This window comes from Falco peregrinus, chromosome 6 (genome assembly GCF_023634155.1).
Source record: "Falco peregrinus isolate bFalPer1 chromosome 6, bFalPer1.pri, whole genome shotgun sequence".
NCBI lineage: Eukaryota > Metazoa > Chordata > Aves > Falconiformes > Falconidae > Falco > Falco peregrinus.
The window spans coordinates 80,450,806-80,468,466 of NC_073726.1; the positions used below are offsets into that span (position 1 = coordinate 80,450,806).

Sequence of the window (17,661 nt, forward strand, 5' to 3'; positions counted from 1 at the left end):
TTTGAAATTTTTATTTCTTTTCTTTTAATGACCAGGATCATCTATCTGTACTGCCACAGTATTCAGTCTCCTTCTGTTGTTTGTAATTAATCTTCCTCCTTTGCAGTTAGAGAAGCAAAGATTTTGTACCAGTTTTTTTACAGAGTATTTTGTTTGTTCCTCCACCTCCCAGAGAAAAATCAGATGCCGTTTGTTTTTTATGTATATTTCAGCACAAAATCAAAAGGGGCAAAATTATCTTACTGGGAGGGACCTCTCTGCCAGTGCTGTTTGTTATTAAATGGCAATGTTTTTTCTCCTGAGCTGTTGTGGTGAGTTTCCATAGCCTGCTTTTATTTAGTTAGCTACAAGCCCACTTCTCCTTTAGCAATTTAATCTCATTCAGAACTCAAAATCAGCAGCATCAAAAAGGTCCTGTTTTATTTAGTGAGGTAATGGCATGTCCTTGTTTGTATGACATCTGGAATGACAGTAAATGATATTATCAAGTTTACGTCAAGCACTTAATTAATACTTCAATTGCTGGGGTTTGGTTTGTGATTTAATATTAACTAAGTAAAGATTACCAGAATGTTTATCTTGGCACCATAAAGCTTGGACATTCACTGGGAACCTTTGTGCTTTCTGAAAGTGGGTGTTAACAGTTGTCACCATGAAAATGGAGATGCTTTTTCCACTTGTGAGAACAAAAAGTTTAAGTACAGCCCTGGGAGGGAATGGGAGGAGAGGGGTGAACCTTGCTGGTACTTCAGATTTCACCAAAGGCCCACCGAACCTGTATTCCTGTTTTGTCTATTCTCATTGCATTCACAAAAATGAACTGCAATGACATTGTCTTGAAGTGCAGGCTAGGGAAGAGTATTGGACGTTCTGGAGCCTGCTGAAAAGGGCAATGCAAAGTCTGTATAGTCCAGCAAATGATAATCTCATCTGGTGAGCTGCCAATGTGTTTGGTATCTAGTGCAGGTTCTGCAGTCTGTAGTGAAGCATGTGTTTAACTGATTCCTCTCGGTCTGAGATAGATGTCCAGGTGGGTGGGATGAATGGCCCTCATAAGGTGGGTATCTCTCTCCAGTCTCTGTCCAGGTTACTTTAGACAAGATGCCTAAATTTTAGATGAGATAAATCTTACTCATTACAGATGTGGGTTTTTTTTCTCTAAGGAAAAATAAGTGCTGCAGAAGGGTGAATTCTGAAACAGATATCCAAGTGAAATTCTTCTCTGGAAAGTGACATGGGGGAAACCTTGTTTTTAAGGTGTCTCCCTGAATAGCTGCAAGGACAAATGTATCAAGTGAAAAAGCATCTTGGCCAGCTGATTTAAAATTCTTCTGTCCCTTCTGTCCCTTAAAGTCCCTTCTGTCTCATGAAATACTCAGTTTACTGAAGAAGGAAACAGAAATCTGATTAGATATGTTTAAATGGGAAGTTATTTTGTAAATTATATTTTCTCTTTTTTTTTTTTTTTTTTCCAGAACAGTGACATGCTTGCTTGCCATAATTACTGGCACTGGGCTTTATACTTTATTGAAAAGGTATGAGATATTTTCATATAGGTGTTTTATGTCCCAAATACATCATTTCTCTAATGCTATTTAAAAGGTAGACCACATATTTGTAGGGTTTTTTTCAGCTGTTTAAAGGGATGTTTTTATAAAATAACACAGTGCCATTTTCACAAGCTAGTCCTTTGTTAAAGTTGTTTTGAAAAGTTTCAATTCCATTGGTCAAGGTTCCCGGATCTTTGTTAGGATGTTGAAAAATTGCTGTGAGATTATTACGCATTTGAAGATCAGATGGTCTCACTAATTACACTTGGCACAGTTATTTAGATAGAAAGATGAACTTGAATCTCTAGTTTTCAGACAAAAATTAGACAAAATTCTCTTCAAATTCAGTAAGAGGAAATAAGTTTCGTTACCAATGGTATTAATTATTAAGGTTTCTAATTCTTATTATTAAGAACCCTTTGAAAATGGTTGCAATTTTACCCAACCTGTCAGGTTACAGCACTGAGTTTTCTTGGATTTAATAACGCTTTAGCACTTGTGTGGTTCAGTTCAATAGGGTTACAAACGTGACATCATTGAGAAGGCAGTGTACTTTGGTCAGAAAGCAGAGTGACTTGCTTGTGTGCAGTATTGTTAACATAGAAGGAGTGTAATTCTTGATAGCAGTCTAAATAGCTTGTTTATTTTGCCACCTTCTACCTATACAACTTTTTTGTAGCCTGCTTAAAGTGATTTTTCTTCCTACCTCTTTGCGTACACCGTGGGATGCACTAATTTTTGCCAAAATCTCTGAAAGGAACGTTAGAGTGAGAGGTAATACCTTGTCTTTCTCCTTCATGTGTAACTTTTACCAGTATTGGTACCTATTATTAAATGAAACCTAAACATAGTGATTGTTTTGCTTAGCAAATCCTGCTTTATCTTAGTAGACTCCTTTCTTTTAATACTTCAAGGTTTCTTTGACATAGTTTGTTTTGATCAAGTCATGAGGCAGTTGTGAAGTAATATTATGACATCTATTAATTAACACATATGCCTTTGGTTACTGTATCTGAATGTTAATCACACAGTCCTCGTTTGCCTTTACAGGGTGAATATGAGGCTGCTTTGACAATTTATGACAATCACGTGAGTAAGGGCCTTTTTTTCTTTACTGAGAACATGCTTAAGTCCATGAAATGTGCTTTCTTCCTTCTGTATGAGACTGGAAGCTATTACAGTGTGCCATATATGTATTATTTACATCTGTTACAGATTTTTAGGGAAACTTTCTCAACAGTTTTGGGTAAAATACCCAAAAGACTAGCATCTTATATAGTTCAGGTGTTTGTTACACTTGTGCTTGAAAGAGCTACAATGGCACTGTTGGTAGTGTTTTCCATTGTAAAGGTGTTTCTTACTGATGCTTTTTAAAAGGATGTAAAATAATTTTCCTATAAAGTCAAATTACCTTTACAAAGAAGTGATTTTGCATGTTAGGTACTAGGTCAACAGAAGCCTGTCTTTTTATGCCGAGTTAACTTACTATAGTTCTTTACTGTCTGGATTTCAGAACAATCTTTGTGAATAAGCAATATCAAATTAGATAGGATAACGTATCTTTGTAAGGATTATACAAATAATGCAGGCATTAAGAAAGCTTCAGGGCAGGCTCCTATCTACTAACCTTGGCAAAGTGAAGTAATGTGTATGGCACTATTTTGGAAAAAATAAAATACCTTGGTGACTCTCCATACTTCCTCAGTTTAAGTTCATAACAGGAAAAATAACATAAATGAAGCAATAGAAGTGTTTGTCATTGCAAATTGCTGTATTCAGGAAAGATGCCATTAGGGCTATTGGAAAACAGGTATTTTTGAATGATAAATTTGAATGATAAAATTAATTCTGTACTGTGGAAATAAGTTTGATTATCTGAAGAAGTTCCCACTAGCACATCAGTTGGGTAGCTTATGAATTCCTGTGATTACAGATTGCTCCCCGGTGTCTGTCAAGTGGAAGCATGCTGGACGTGGTAGATAACTGTTCAATGTTGTACAGGCTTCGCCTGGAAGGTAAGATATCCACTTGCCATTCTTTTTTAAAACTGTAAGGGGAACCGTTTTCTTTTTTCCTCCCCCTTTCCCCTGCCTTGCATGTTGAAGCATTTAAATATACTTACAGAGCAAGTTTGGTCAGTGTTACAGAGGAAATCTTCTGTTACAAAAGAAAATTCTGCTCTTGAGAAAAACCTCAATGTGAAATTCATAATAATGGCCATAACCTTTATTCTTCCCAAGAGCTGTGGGGTTTTTTCCATGCCAGTATGGTATTTCATTCAGCTCAGGGCTAGCATAGGTCACATATTTCCTTTTTGGCAAATTCACTTCTATTGTCCCTAGAGATCTGAGGCTGAACAATCGAGTACATAAGCCTCTCAAAAGCTGTAGAGCTTTCTTAAAGTAAATTTCAAGTGAGGTACTTAACTTTCTGGTTTAGTACTGATTGAAATAGCTGGTACATGTATATTAGCCTCTGGCTTTTGTGTGCTCTGGTAACTCAGTGGCGTTTCTCCCGAACTTCTTTAAGCTAGTGTTTATCCACTCGAGTTCATGAAGGGGAAGGGCAACAGACAGACATTATTTTCAGTTTTCTGCTAAAACACTAATGATGCATTGAATTTATATACGAAATCCATCTATACAGTCTGTGTTTTGATTGCTACATTGTGATCGTCATCTCCAAGAAGGCATAAGCAATCTTGTAATAGAGCCAGAACCTCACATAATGCAATCTAGATTGGTGATAAATCACTGACAGTAAACTCTGCCCAGATACGGCAGGCTGCAGCTGAGTATTACTGTATAAATTTTGCCACATCAGGGAATGTTTTCTTAAGTTTAGTAGGAATGTTGTTTATGGTGGGTGACTGAAAGTATATTGCAAAGTCATGCTTTTCCATGTGGTATTTTATTGAGAAAAATGTTTTTACTTTTAGGTGTAGAGCTTGGAGACAGGTGGAACAATACTCTCAAGCTTACAAAGAAGCACACCAAAGATCACGTTCTTCTGTTCAATGATGTGCACATCTTGATGTCCTCACTTGGAGCCAAAGACCACAAGACCACTGATGAGCTTTTAACAACTCTTCAGGAACTTGCCAAGTAAGCCAGTGAATTAAAGTATTCAAGAAATATTTTGTCCTTTGAACTTCAAGGTGATGTCGTCTCTGGCTTGCCAAAGCACTACAACTCGCTCTTCTTTGCTTTAGCATGTCACTGGGACATGCCTGGTTTAAGCAGACCAATCTGCAGTTAGGAGATTCCTGTAATTACTTATTTTGTGAGTTAATGTCTAGGGAGGTTTCTAATCTTGTCCGGCAGAAATCTCTTGATGTCGTGGACACCAGCTGAACAGTTGCTGTATATTTTCTTTCAATGGGTCCTCACTAAGCTATGTTACGTACAGTGAATAAAATATTTCACTTGTATGTTAGTAAGGGCATTCTACAATATATGTCAGCTATCTATGGTGGTTCTTTTTTGCTCTGGATTAAAAGATTCTTTAACAATAGAGCATTAGTTGGTACTGATATTCTAATAGCTACTGTTTGATGCATTGTGAAGTACCTCTGCAGGAAATTGAATTTCAAATACTAAAGTAGTAATAGAGAATATATTGTGCTTTCAAATTTAATTACTTGAAAAATTTGAATATTTAAGTATTTCATCTAAACGGTGTGAGGGGTTGTGTTCCATTATGTGTTAAAAAACTGTAACTTGCCTTGATTTTTTGAAGAGGTTGATATATAGGTGCTTTAAACACAATTTCTCCCCCTCCCCCACTCTGTGTTTCCTCTGTTTCAGCATCTATTGCTTCCCTTGCCTTAAAAAATAAGGAAGGAGAACCTGAAATTGCCACTTATTTGTTCCTGATTATAATACCCCTCAATCAAAAATAATAAAAAAATAAATGTAACTTTCAAGAATACTTACAAAAACAAGTAACTGTCAAATCAAGCCTAAGCATGTCTGATTTGACTACAGTAGGAAATGGCAAATGTCTTTTGTAGAAGTATACGTAAGTATGTAGAAAGTATGTAAAACCGCACAGGCACACCACTTCAGGGAAGCTTTAATGAACATATGCTAGTTACCCTTTCAGCTGGTGCTTCCTTTTGCCTCTGTGTTCAGCCTTTCCCAGGAATACAACTGCACATTTTCTGCTGTGACGTATTACAAAGCTTGATTTTATTAGACTGTGAGATAAAGGGATTGTATTAATGATTGGATTAATGGATTAATTTATGTGTATCACAAATACGTAATAGCTAAATGATACCGAAGATGTGTTCTGTACGTGTTAAAAAAGCAGGCATAAAACTTTGGCACAAACAACAGTCATTCTTGGCTTTTCATTACTATTTTTCCCTAGGCTTTGCAATTTAAAGTCGACAGAAGTAGGGTTTTTTTTGGGTAAGTATTCCATGGCATGCTCTGGTGGTTGGTATCACATGCTTATTTGCATGGATGGAAATGTTAGTTAATGCAGGGGTTATGTTGTTTGTCATGAATCGATAGTTCAGATCAGTTGCAAGAGGAAGGAAAAAAACCCCACCCTAACCAGTCTTCCATCTCTGTGCATTTTCTCAGAGAGCTGGAACAAACATTTAAATGAAGAATTGTTTCATCATTTTCATCATTAACTACTTCAGACAACTTAAAATGCACATCTGTTGTTGTCTTCTAACTTTCCAGGATGCCTTATTTTGTTTAAGGAATGGTAAACACATAGGGCAACGCTGCATATGGAAAAATCAACATTAACCTAGCGGAAGTAACAGGAAATTTGTAATACTGACTCAAGGAGAGCACAGGGTATGCTCTGTGTTTGGTAAATTTAAGGTACTAGTGTGACTCAGCTGTCGTTGCACACACTCAAACAGAAGCCAGTGATTAAGGCTCCTCAATGTTAAAAATTTCATTGGAAAATTTACAGGAAAAATCCATTTTAAAAAACAGATGGAATTTATAGTATTCAACTGTGCATTGTCTTCTCAGTAATTTATAGTGCTTGGGATAGAAAGCCCTCCTCTCCTCACATTGCCAGCCAAGCTTTTGGCACTGAAGTGGCACTACCTCCGAGGCCTGATTGCTGTCAGCTTCTCCTGTAGCAGTAGAAAACCACAATTCCACATGATCCTGTGCAAGTATTGCCTATAGACCAAAGAGCTACAGTTTGGTTACTTGTATTTTTACTTTTTTTAAAATGCTGGCAAGAATACCTGCTGGAATGTATATGTTCTTCTGCAGGCATATAGTTATGCTATATGGCTCTTGCACTCTTAGATGGGTTAGGATGCAAGCGCTAAAAAAGAGAAGAGAGGAAAAAAAAAAAGAGCTAGCTAAAATCCATTGGTGTTTGTGGGCTTAAAAGCAGTCTGTTGTGGTTAGAATAAAAGAGCAGACTTGAAGATCTGTCATTGGGAATGGGGTTTACATGACAAAGGTGGTGAGGCACTGCGCTGTGTAGGGAGCTGTTTTGCAAGTTTCTTGTTTAGAGCCGTTTGCGAAGACTGGTTGCCACTTTTGGCAGAGGGGAGGACAGTCAACTCGCAGTAGGATGTTCTGGTGAGATCATCAGAAGAGAAACTGCAGTCGTCTCACTTTTCTAGCCGAAACTGTTCATTGCAAAGGCAGGAGGCGTTGGGCTTGTGCCTTTTGTGGATATATGCAGAAGAATGAAAACTGATTGATTGATGGGTAACAAAAAGGTGAAAGTGATATAACCTCACCAAAAGGTATTGTCTAAATAAAGTACTTGAAACATCAGGCTTTGTATGGTGAAGAAATACTCTGTCTGCGGGCAATGACAGCCTGGCACTGAAACACACATATTTATAATGACGTATGGGAGCTAACTGTTTTCTCATTCTACAGAGCACCTTGTGAAGACCATGAGCTTTCCTTGGCTCCTAGTTTGGGGTTGCCACTGTGCCAGGCTTTTGTAGAGTTTGAAAATGGAAATTGCGACAAAGCTGTAGACCTGCTGTACCCAATCCGTTATCAACTAATCCAGCTAGGAGGCAGTAACGCTCAGGTAAAGGAGATCAGTAAAAGACTTTTTATGCAACTTAATCCTCTTTCAGTAGCTTTCATTAGGCACTTACATTATTAAAAACATTTCATTCTTAGAAAGTGAAAAGCTAAACTGTGCTTGTGACTGAATCCTGTTTGCCAGCACTTATTAGCAGTGTTAGCTGTTTAATTTTTCTTTTCAATATGTTTCCTTCCTCAGGGATTTTAATGATTTAGTAAATGAGACATTGTAACCAGCAGTACTTTATAGTTACCGAACACTATTTTTGCTGACTTTTTTTTTCAGAGAGATGTTTTCAGCCAATTACTGATTCATGCTGCTTTAAATTCTAAATCACAAGCCAAACAAAACCTTGCAAGGTGAGTATTTTTCCTGATAAATACTTGGGGAAGTAAGACTGTTACTAAAAGTAAGAAGTAGCAAGTGTACTGAAACTGAGAAATTAAAACTAAAATTATATGGCAGCATTTGTGTTAAATGTAGCAACATTTAACTAGGATAAAAAGTATAATAGCTCCCAATTCTGAAAATACACTCTTGCGGTCTGGATGAATGATCTGTGTTTGTTCAAGGGTGGTTGACTTTCAGATGGTTCTGTCTTAAAATGTGGCCTCCTTCATGTTGATCAGTGTGCTTAATGGACTGCTAAACTTTTGTGAACTGCTGAAAATCAAATTGCCCTAATGATGACATCTGCTTTATTGGGAAATAAGATTTGTGGAGTTTGGTATGTGAGCTTTCCTTAGTAGAAGTCACAAGAACCTTGTTTGGTAGAAATTGTAGCTGTCGCTTATTCGCCCGTATTGAATTCTGTTGAAATGTATGGACTGGGTCTGCCTGTGCACTTAAAAGAATGGATCCCTGGGACAGTATGAAGCCTTACGTGTTCCCCTCCTGAGGTGTCTTTAAAACATAAAAATTAAATACAATATCAAAATGCTTCTTCTGTGCGCTCTGGTCTCTGGGTGCTCATTTTCAGTCTCTTTCAGTGCTGAAACCACCACTGTTCTGCCTAAATTTACTGTCAAGGTCAAATGTTTCTGATAAGAGAAACCTGCACCTGAAGAGCAGGTCTTTATGTACCATTTTTCTCCACCAGGATACTGCTGGTGATCTTACAGGAAAACTGATGTTGTATTCATGGCCTTCCCATTTCTCTCTTACCTCTTCTCCTTTCTCAGGTGCCTCCTGAGAGAACGTGATGTGATGAGACCAAATTCACCGATGACGGAGCGACTTATTAGGAAGGCAGCAGCCGTTCATTCGATGGCATAAGCCTTTCTTCTGTGCTTCAGCTGAAATAGCAGTAAGCTTACCAATTAAGTCTGGGTGCAGGGAGAGGAAGGGTGCTGTGCTGTAAACCATGCTAGAGGTTCAGGGTAGGTAAGAGTACCCTGTGAGTCAAGAGATCTGACTATGATTCCCTTTAAAAAAAAATACACAGCTGTTGCATTTCAGGAGGCTGTATCTTAGATGATTCCACAAGGAAAGAAGATGATAACCTGCTGTTAATGCACAGCTTTCTGAAGCGTCCTGGGATGCTGCTTTTCTGGTATATTTTCCTGAAAGTTCCCTCTGACCCTGATCATATACAGTAACAGTGCCTGAATTTCAGTCATTCATTGGCCCTATTTGTTACTTTGTTAATGTTAACTGCTCAGGTAATTCAAATGGACCTTTTAAACACAGCTAATAGGAAAGTATGGGGCCAGAGCCAATACAGGCTCAAACTGAATTCTGTATCAAACTTCCAGTCCATTCAGGCACAAGTCACAGACTCTGGCATTACAGATCTGTCTGCATTCAAGATCTTTTTCTAGGTGCGTATTTTTAAACACTCTCATAAAATGTAAACTCTTCCCTTACAATATAGCACCTCAGAGCTTTCTGAAATTACTATGTGAATGAAACTAGACAAGATGGATATAGCTAACTGTGACTATACTAACACAAGTACTCCATTGGCACTTTAAATCTTTCATAAAAAACCCTGCATTTCACCTAGAACAGTACCTTTCAGAGAGTCACCAGTTTGGACTGGTGTCTTTGTGCTTTCCTGAGTATTTGGAAAGTCAGGTCTTATTACCATCTCAATAGCATGAGTCCTTACATGTTAGCAGAGTTTTTAAAATCAGTGTTAAAGCACACACTTTATCTCAGAGCAGGTGAAGACTGGAAGGGAGCTTCTGCCACAGAAAGAGCTAAGGGGAACTGACACAAAGCTTTGTCCCACCAGCGCAAGTGATGTGACAACCTTTGGTGCTGCAGATATGAGCCATGTACCTCTGTGAAGTTCTGATGCCTCTGTATTCCAGAAGCATAACAGAGCTAACGGGTTGTCTTGCAGCAGGAATCCATAAATCCCTTAAGAAGGGAAAGATGATATTTCAAACCAAAATTGAACTAATGAATGCCACCTCTTTTTTTTTTTCCCCTGGATAGAAATCCCATACTCTTCAACTGCCCAAGTTTTGGCTTTGTATTGCCAGCTGCAAGCTCTCCTGGACACACATGCACCTGCTCCTCTTTCCTGTCCAGCTTGGGCTCTTCCCCACCCCACAGCAGCCCCATCCCACATAGTTTCCTTTTGACATAAAAAAGCACTTTTGTAGCTGCCCTTGCACTGCTGCTGGAGTTCTTGCTTAGAGGAATAAGACACAGAAGAGCCTTGCTGTCACCCTTCTTCTCCCAGCCCTCACCTGAGGAAAAAAGTTTATTTTTAAATCGATGGTAATTAGTAAAAGCAGATAAGGGTATCGCATCCTTGCCTCCAGTCTTTTGAATCCTGCAGACAGTTGTAGTTCCCTGTTCTTCAGCTTTGTCTGTCCAGCCATGACTGTGATTGACTCACTCTGTGCTAAAGTCATACTAGATCTTTACTATTGGTTTTGATCAGTGCATTTCAAGCAATGACTTTAAATGGATAATGTTTTTACTCAAGGAATATAACAAATCTTACTAAGGAACAAAAGCCTGAGAAATCTGCTGGCTGTTTATGAAGTGTGTGGTTTATATGATCCATTGCTACATAAATTTAAGAATGACATTTGTAGTGCTTCTGATACAATGTGACTGAGAACTTTGCTTCGCATCAATAAATTCAAAGATGTGCTCGGCTGAGCAGCAAGTATATGACTACTTTGTATGCATGGATGAAGCCTTAAATGGATTATTCAGCTTTAATTTTGTAAACCTTAACAGTATGGGTCTCCTTTGCTTCCATGAATGTGACAAGGAGCTTTTCCGTTCAAGCAGTACTACATATTTTGCCCATAAACAAAACCTAGTTTTCTGCCTTATTTTCCCCTGATTTTTTTTCTAAAATACTCCAAGCATTCTGTCTTGCTTTACCAAACTGAATCATTTTCAATTACCATTATGGAGAATAAGTAACAAGCAGGTAGCTCAGTGGGAAGAACTTGACCAAGGATCATTCTGATCCTAAAGCCTCACCTTTTTATATCTCAGCAGGAGCAGCTGAAGAGTAGTTGATACAAACTTTGTATAAATACCTGCTGCTTATAAAAAGAGATGTTGTTTTCGCACAGGTTATGCAAACACACACACATCTCCCTCCTTGCTTCTGTTCTGTCTTTGCCACACCTGTTCAAATTAGCAGGCCATCCCTTCCTGCCTCCATGGCACTTATTTTTCTGGATTAAGAGGGGCAGAGGTAATAGTCCTTTGTACTGTGCATCAGAATTTGAGCCTGGGCAGTAACTCCCCTGCCAGCACTGCATCAGAAAACGTCTACTTTTAACTTTGATGGTATTTTTGATGATCCCCAGAGTGGCTGCAAGGGCAATACCCTCTGCTTTACAAACCTTTTCTGAACTGCTTTCTTTGTCATCTCTGCTGAGCCCATGTACACCATTACCTTGCTTACCTCTAGCTCTTCTTCAGCGTTAGCCGCTTCTTGCAGCCCAGTGCAATAAAACAGGGAGCTGGTGATGGTCTGTTGGGCTTGACTACTGTCAAACCTGGTACTGCAGCATTTGTGACAATTCTGTTAACATCAAGCAAGCTGACCAGCTATCATAACAAGTACATTGGTTTTGAGTAAATTTTTTTTGTTTGCAAATCAAGACCAGATTTATTAAGCCAGGGTGACGCATGTTATTCTAAACCAGTTTTCAACCTGTGTTGTCCTGATAAAGGCATACATACAGGTCTTTTCAAATACAAAATGAAGGTCTCAATCAGCTGCAGGAACCTCTGCAAGTGATAGCTTCTTTAACTTGTTTGTACGCATAGCTACTGAGACCCTTCACGAGGATATTGTGCCTACCTGTGTACAGCCATGGTGCAGTCTCAAAGGACACAACAACACTTGGCAGCACGAATGGGCTTGTTCCGAGGCCTCAAGTCTTTTTCCTGAAAAACGGCGTTGCGTTTGTCTTGCAGACTCCCAGCCGCAGCTGCTGTATCTGTGAGATGTGAGAACCCAAAGAGCAGCTGTGCCAACAGGCTGCACGTTCACAGCTTTCACTTCTTCAGAGCTGTCACCAATGTACTTTTTTTTTTTTTTTTTTGCAGATGCTTGAATGTGTCAGGAAGTAAAATAAAGCCCCAGGGCCTTGCAAGAACTAGGAAACTGGGCTCATACTATTCCATTTCACAGATACCTCAAAACACGCTCTGTCTTTAATACTTGAAGGGTTTGGGGTGGAGTGGAGGGAGGAGACAACTAACAGAGCTGCTGACCAGATGACTTCTAGGGTCACATCTGGCCTACACTTCCTTGGAAGTGAACCAGCTGGTTGGCACCCAGCTCATAGTGATAGACTGAAAAAAATTATATTCGGAGCTAAATGCAACAAACTTGCCAATATTTTTTTTTTCCCAAATAAACATTTATAAGGGTGCTGCTCACAACACATTCTGTGATACTATTCTATAAGCTTTTTCTTGTCTTGAAACATGAGAAGTAGTTACTCAGTTTAAAGACAGGAACCAAAAGAAGGTACCCAGAAGTCAAGAGCAGCAGTACCTGTGCTCATGAATAGCCTCTGTAATGCTGTGTGTAAAAGAAAGTGAAGCTACTGGACTAAACACAGAATGTGCTCTTAGCAAATGCAGTTTTCGCCTTTTCTGAACAACCTTGTTCTGCAACTATTGAACTCCCTGAAAGCCATTGATAAGATTGTAATATAAGGCTGGTGAATGAGGCAGATACACGAGGGCAGCCAACAGCCTGCTTTTAGCTGACCTAGAAATTCAACAAAACCATCAGCAGTGACAAATCCAAGTGCTGTTATCACATATAGACTATTTCAGACAAAAACCTGGCACACAAGTGGCAGTTTGAATAGGCAGTGCGAGGATTGCCAGAAAAAAAGCAGCGTGGTTTCTGCTCAGAGTCACTAGGAACAAAAAGAACTACTTCCAAAATTCTGTTGGTTATCATGAGAACACACTTTGATTTATTTGGCCTTAACCCCTTGAAGCTGGCTTGTTGCAGCAACAACTGGAACCATAACTCAGCCCAGTGGCTACACAGCTGCCACGCAAGGCATTAGCATTCTGCCTTGCCTCCCACACGCAGCCTTTTGCCAGGCTCAGAGGGCAAAGGATCACTGTCAGCCTGTGGCGAGCACAGCGTTTCACTTTTGAGGGGTTTTTCTTAGCATCAGTTAGGAAGAGGCTGAGGTACCAGTAGGTGGGAGAGCTCCATGCTCCTGCATTCAGAGTACATTTTTTTCTAGCTTTCCTCCCTCTTCAACTCAGTTACCTAGACTGAAGTTCTCGTCTTCCTTCCGTCCCCAGAGCAGCTCTCGCCTACAGCGCAACCCCGCCACCAATTAAGTAGCCGAGATTCTGTGCATGGGAGACTTGTACCCCCATCTTGCAGCATTTTCTGCCAGACCTGTGGGAATGCAGTTTTGACATTGTGAAGCACAGCACTGGAGTTCCCGTTTCTTCCCTTCTCCTTCCTCTAGATGTTGTGAATTGGACTGATTTTAAGTTGTCAGCAACTCACTGGCATTTGCCATATACTTGCCTGTCTTATAGCTTACAGGGGTGGGGGGAAGTGCTGCACTGTGTCTTCCAGGTGCTTAGTTCAGATTCTTTAAAAGTTACTTATTTAGACACTCAAAAAAGTACATCCTTACAGTAAGTCAATACCTGACTACTAAAGCCAGTAGTTCTACCACTTCACCTTATTCTTTCCCCTTTTTTTAGGACTTTAACTGCTCAGAGCAGTTAATCCACAGCACTCCATATTCAAGGTATCTTGGGAAGTTCATTTACAGAACCATTCTCCACAAATCAGACTGTATTCTAGCCTTCATACTTGGCTAAGTGTCTACACTAAAATGCAAAACTGTATCTGTGCAGGTCCCTGGTTTAGAAACAGATGAAAGGAAGGCACCGAGCACATGTTTTAAGTGGCTAGTTTACTAGGTCTGGTTAGTTGTGCCTAAGTTTACATATGGAGACAAAGTGCACACTAACAAGCAAAAAGTGAGTGAAAACATTTTATTTGCAAATATAGCAAAACTCGAATGATTCAGGAACTCTACAGGCAAATGAGTAAGAGAGAGTTTAAGAACTGCTAAAATCTTCCCCTTTTAATGCATTACTGATGCATGTCTGCATTTCATTCTAAGACAGTCATTTTAGTAAGATTTCCCAGTTTTATATATTTCCCCGTCATCTTCGTAACTTATAAACTTCAAATAGTACATGTGGTTTGACAGATTAGATGCAAATAACTGGGAGGCTGTTTGTGTTACTTTGAAGCATATCTGACAGCAAAAATTACTGCTGCTCTACCCTCAGCAACGCTCTCCCTCTTAACAGCTAGACTGCCTGAATAAGACATCCTGGTACAGAGGGTCTTCAGTTTGATTAACTTACAAACTCCTGATTAAAACTCAGTAGAAGCTGTATGTGAGCTTCTGTATTTTCTTTTGGGGACAATAAAACGTATGTAACTTAATAAGAAAAGGGCTTAATCACTGTTAGTAGGGTTGCACATCACTGACAGAGACAAAGGAAGTTTGTCAAAAGCAGACTCAGGGAAGCAGTACTAGGATCACCCCCAGCCACCTCAAAGCACAAAAAGGAACTACACTTGTCAGTGAGTTCTCAGCAAGTTGCCCAATGCAATGTGGGCAACAAAACGCATATACGAAGTGTCTTAGGACAGCAGTTCTACCACTGGCCTTGAGAGAACATAACTGGTCTCTTCCAGTCTCTTCCAGTCACGTCGTATTTCTGGAAAAACGAAAATTAACATATACAAGTAGGACAGAAAATATCAATGCTTCTTTTTTTCCTGTCCTACCACATTTGCTAAGCAAATGTTCACATTGAGAAAACACGTGGCCACATTGACTTGAAAGTCTGCCTTATTGTGACACGGCCTTTATACTCTTACAGCCATTAGTTGCAGCCAAACCACCACATCTAGTACTGCATATTCCTAGGCTGTGACTTAGACAATTTCACTCAGGCTCCATTTACGTATAGGTCACACAACAAGTTGCAGCAGATCTGCAAAAACACCTTGGTCCAACAATTTTCTGATCCAAACAGTAGCTGCCATGGTACAGATGAAACCTTTCCACTTGAGAACTTACGACATAGATTTAAAATACGCTTCATTTTTTTTGTTACACCATCTTAAACTTGAAACTAGTATGAGCGTTAACAAACAAGCTTTGAAAACAAAGCCAAGTTATTCTTACATATGCTGACTTGTGTAGAATTGTGATAGACAAGAGGATCAAGAACAGCCATATTCCGCACTGAAAAGAATCTTTGGCTACTAAAAACCTGACAGCTTCCTTAAAACCTACTGTGCTATAGGTTTTTCTTTTATCTGAACTGTTTGCAAAGAGAAATCCTCTCTACTCTATTTCTAAGAAAAAGCATTTACAATTATTTGCCCACCAAAGTTGTAACATTTCATTTCCTATCCCACAATTCTGATTTTTCTGCTATGGTTATCCAGATGTCTACGCTTCATTTAAGAGGAAGAGAAGAGAACGCAATTAGTCTCAACAAATGTAACATCTATTTTGCCGGCCCTCCTCAATACAGAAATTCTTTGGATTAACTTTCCAAATGATTCTATTAAAAAGAAAGAAGTCAGAGCATGGACAAGAAGATGAGAGATACAAACTGCTTGGATCCCTCTAAGATAAAACACAGTTTTTTTCTTCCTCCTTATACTCTATTACATACTCTGGGTAAATCTGGTATTTTTCAAAGACAACAAAAATGGAGGGATTTAACTCATTGTCCACACAGCTATCATAAAACCGAAGTCCGTCAACAGACTTTGCTGGGGGGCGAACGTAGGTTGCATTGCCTTTAACATAATCTCCAACCAATACACGAGCCACGAACATGATGTTGGTTGTTTTCACCGCAGACTGACAGTATGCATGGGAATAGGAAGCATCTCTAGCAAAGTAACTTCCTAGAAAATGATATGAAAACATGGTTATGAGGAATTATGTATAAAGCAACAGAAAAACCTGAGCATCCTTTTGTTTTTCAGGAGGCATCTGACCCAACTGTCGGGTCTCCTCTTACTCAGTTTACTTAATACCACAGAAGTTTATGTGGTGAAAAGGATTTTCACCACATAATTTCCATTCAGAATTTGCTAATCTAGGACTAGTTTCCAAAAAAACTGAAACACAAACCGCTACAGGTATGTGTGTTATGATGAGAGGGACAGACAAGAAAACATGAGGACCTTTCATGATCTTACTGAGGGAATGCACACCCTTCTTGCTCCCTGCTATGAAGACTAATGGCCATTTCTCTGGCAAGTTCAAATTATGACCTTGAGCCTTCAGAAGATCCCACCTATAGCAACAAAAGCTTTTTCAGATCCCTACATTAATTATCTTAACACCTTGCGAAAAGACTTACCCCCACACAAAGCAAATCCTTGTCCTCTCCAGAGGGAAGGAAGACTGTAATACCAATTCCCGCCTCTTTTTTTCAACTCCCTCTATAGTGAAAGACTTAAAAAACTTTGCTGGCTGCAGTATCAGGGAAGTCTAAGTAGATGTCTAACACACAGAGTACTTCCTACATACCCTTTCCATAGCTAGTTCCATTGCTTCCACAAATTCTCCAGTCAAAATTGTGAACGCAGATGGCTTTCACGAAGGAGACCTTGGTCCCATGGAACAGCAGCCTTTCATTTACATCCTTCCCTCCATTCTCTCTTTTCATGTGCTCCTTTTGCCTAAGAGGAAGATGCAGAGGAAGAGAACGTGAGCCGTGGAAGACAAGGGAGAAAGGTTTTTTTTTTAAACAAAGTACATAATGTACATATAAATGTCAGCTGGATGAGATTTCCAGTCTGCTTTCACCTCTCTCAGCTTGGAAGATGCAACAGACTGACAGGACAATGAACAGTTACAAGAAGAGCAATATAATGGTACCACTGCCCAGCAATTCTAGATAATTCTGGCTTTATTCAGCGAACGTAAGTGAGCATTGACGCGATTACAGTCCCCACTGTACCAGCCTTCTCCTCTGCAGGGTCCTACTAGTTCTGCTTTAATGTCTCTTGTTCCTTCCCACCACCATGCTCTGCAGAGTGGAGGCTGTACTAACCGCGCAGCCTCCACGCTCCAGCAGTGGGTAAAAGCCAGAGGCAGCTTGTTCTCCATGCCGTACACCCTGAGCTCCTGCCCCTCGCTGAGATCAGTGCAGCTGAGGAGATGGAGTCAGGAAAGAAACTGAGCTTCCTTGCACCACTGAAGACCTTACTGATTTAAGCCAGTCAGACTGAGCTATGACCAGTACCAAGAGGAATCAAACAGAAGGCTCAGCTAGGCTCTCCCATCACTCTTTCACAGCATCCAGGCATCCCACAGGTTCTCAGAAGCTGTTGAAGCAGACAAGACAGCAATATTCTTCAGGAGGAGCTACAAAGTAAATAGAGCCAGGGAGAGGGGAGAATCCTTCCAACTTGTAAACTGCGTAAATGAAAAGTTAAAAGCAATGGACTGAAATCTGTTCACTGAGAACTTGGCAATGTTAAACTCTGCGAGGTGAGCTTAATTATCTCACTGGAGGATGTTTAAAAGAAAAAGTA

The 17,661-nt window shown here is 39.7% G+C and overlaps 2 protein-coding genes across 2 annotated transcripts in view; one reads left to right on the forward strand and one right to left on the reverse strand.

The window, feature by feature from the left end:
- Nucleotides 1–10,724, forward strand: part of LOC101923130 (tetratricopeptide repeat protein 38) — a 20,332-nt gene extending 9,608 nt beyond the window's left edge. Inside the window, exons 8-14 of the mRNA XM_055808870.1 lie at nucleotides 1,476–1,535; nucleotides 2,601–2,639; nucleotides 3,484–3,565; nucleotides 4,489–4,654; nucleotides 7,430–7,589; nucleotides 7,875–7,948; nucleotides 8,771–10,724. Coding sequence (XP_055664845.1) covers nucleotides 1,476–1,535; nucleotides 2,601–2,639; nucleotides 3,484–3,565; nucleotides 4,489–4,654; nucleotides 7,430–7,589; nucleotides 7,875–7,948; nucleotides 8,771–8,864 — 675 coding nt within the window. The 3' untranslated portion in view covers nucleotides 8,865–10,724. The remainder of the gene's footprint in view (nucleotides 1–1,475; nucleotides 1,536–2,600; nucleotides 2,640–3,483; nucleotides 3,566–4,488; nucleotides 4,655–7,429; nucleotides 7,590–7,874; nucleotides 7,949–8,770) is intronic.
- Nucleotides 10,725–14,055: 3,331 nt separating this feature from the next.
- LOC101923301 (zinc finger CCCH-type antiviral protein 1-like) overlaps nucleotides 14,056–17,661 on the reverse strand; it is a 29,030-nt gene continuing 25,424 nt past the window's right edge. Inside the window, exons 13-14 of the mRNA XM_055808875.1 lie at nucleotides 16,652–16,803; nucleotides 14,056–16,020 (exon numbers count right to left, since the gene is read on the reverse strand). Coding sequence (XP_055664850.1) covers nucleotides 15,734–16,020; nucleotides 16,652–16,803 — 439 coding nt within the window. The 3' untranslated portion in view covers nucleotides 14,056–15,733. The remainder of the gene's footprint in view (nucleotides 16,021–16,651; nucleotides 16,804–17,661) is intronic.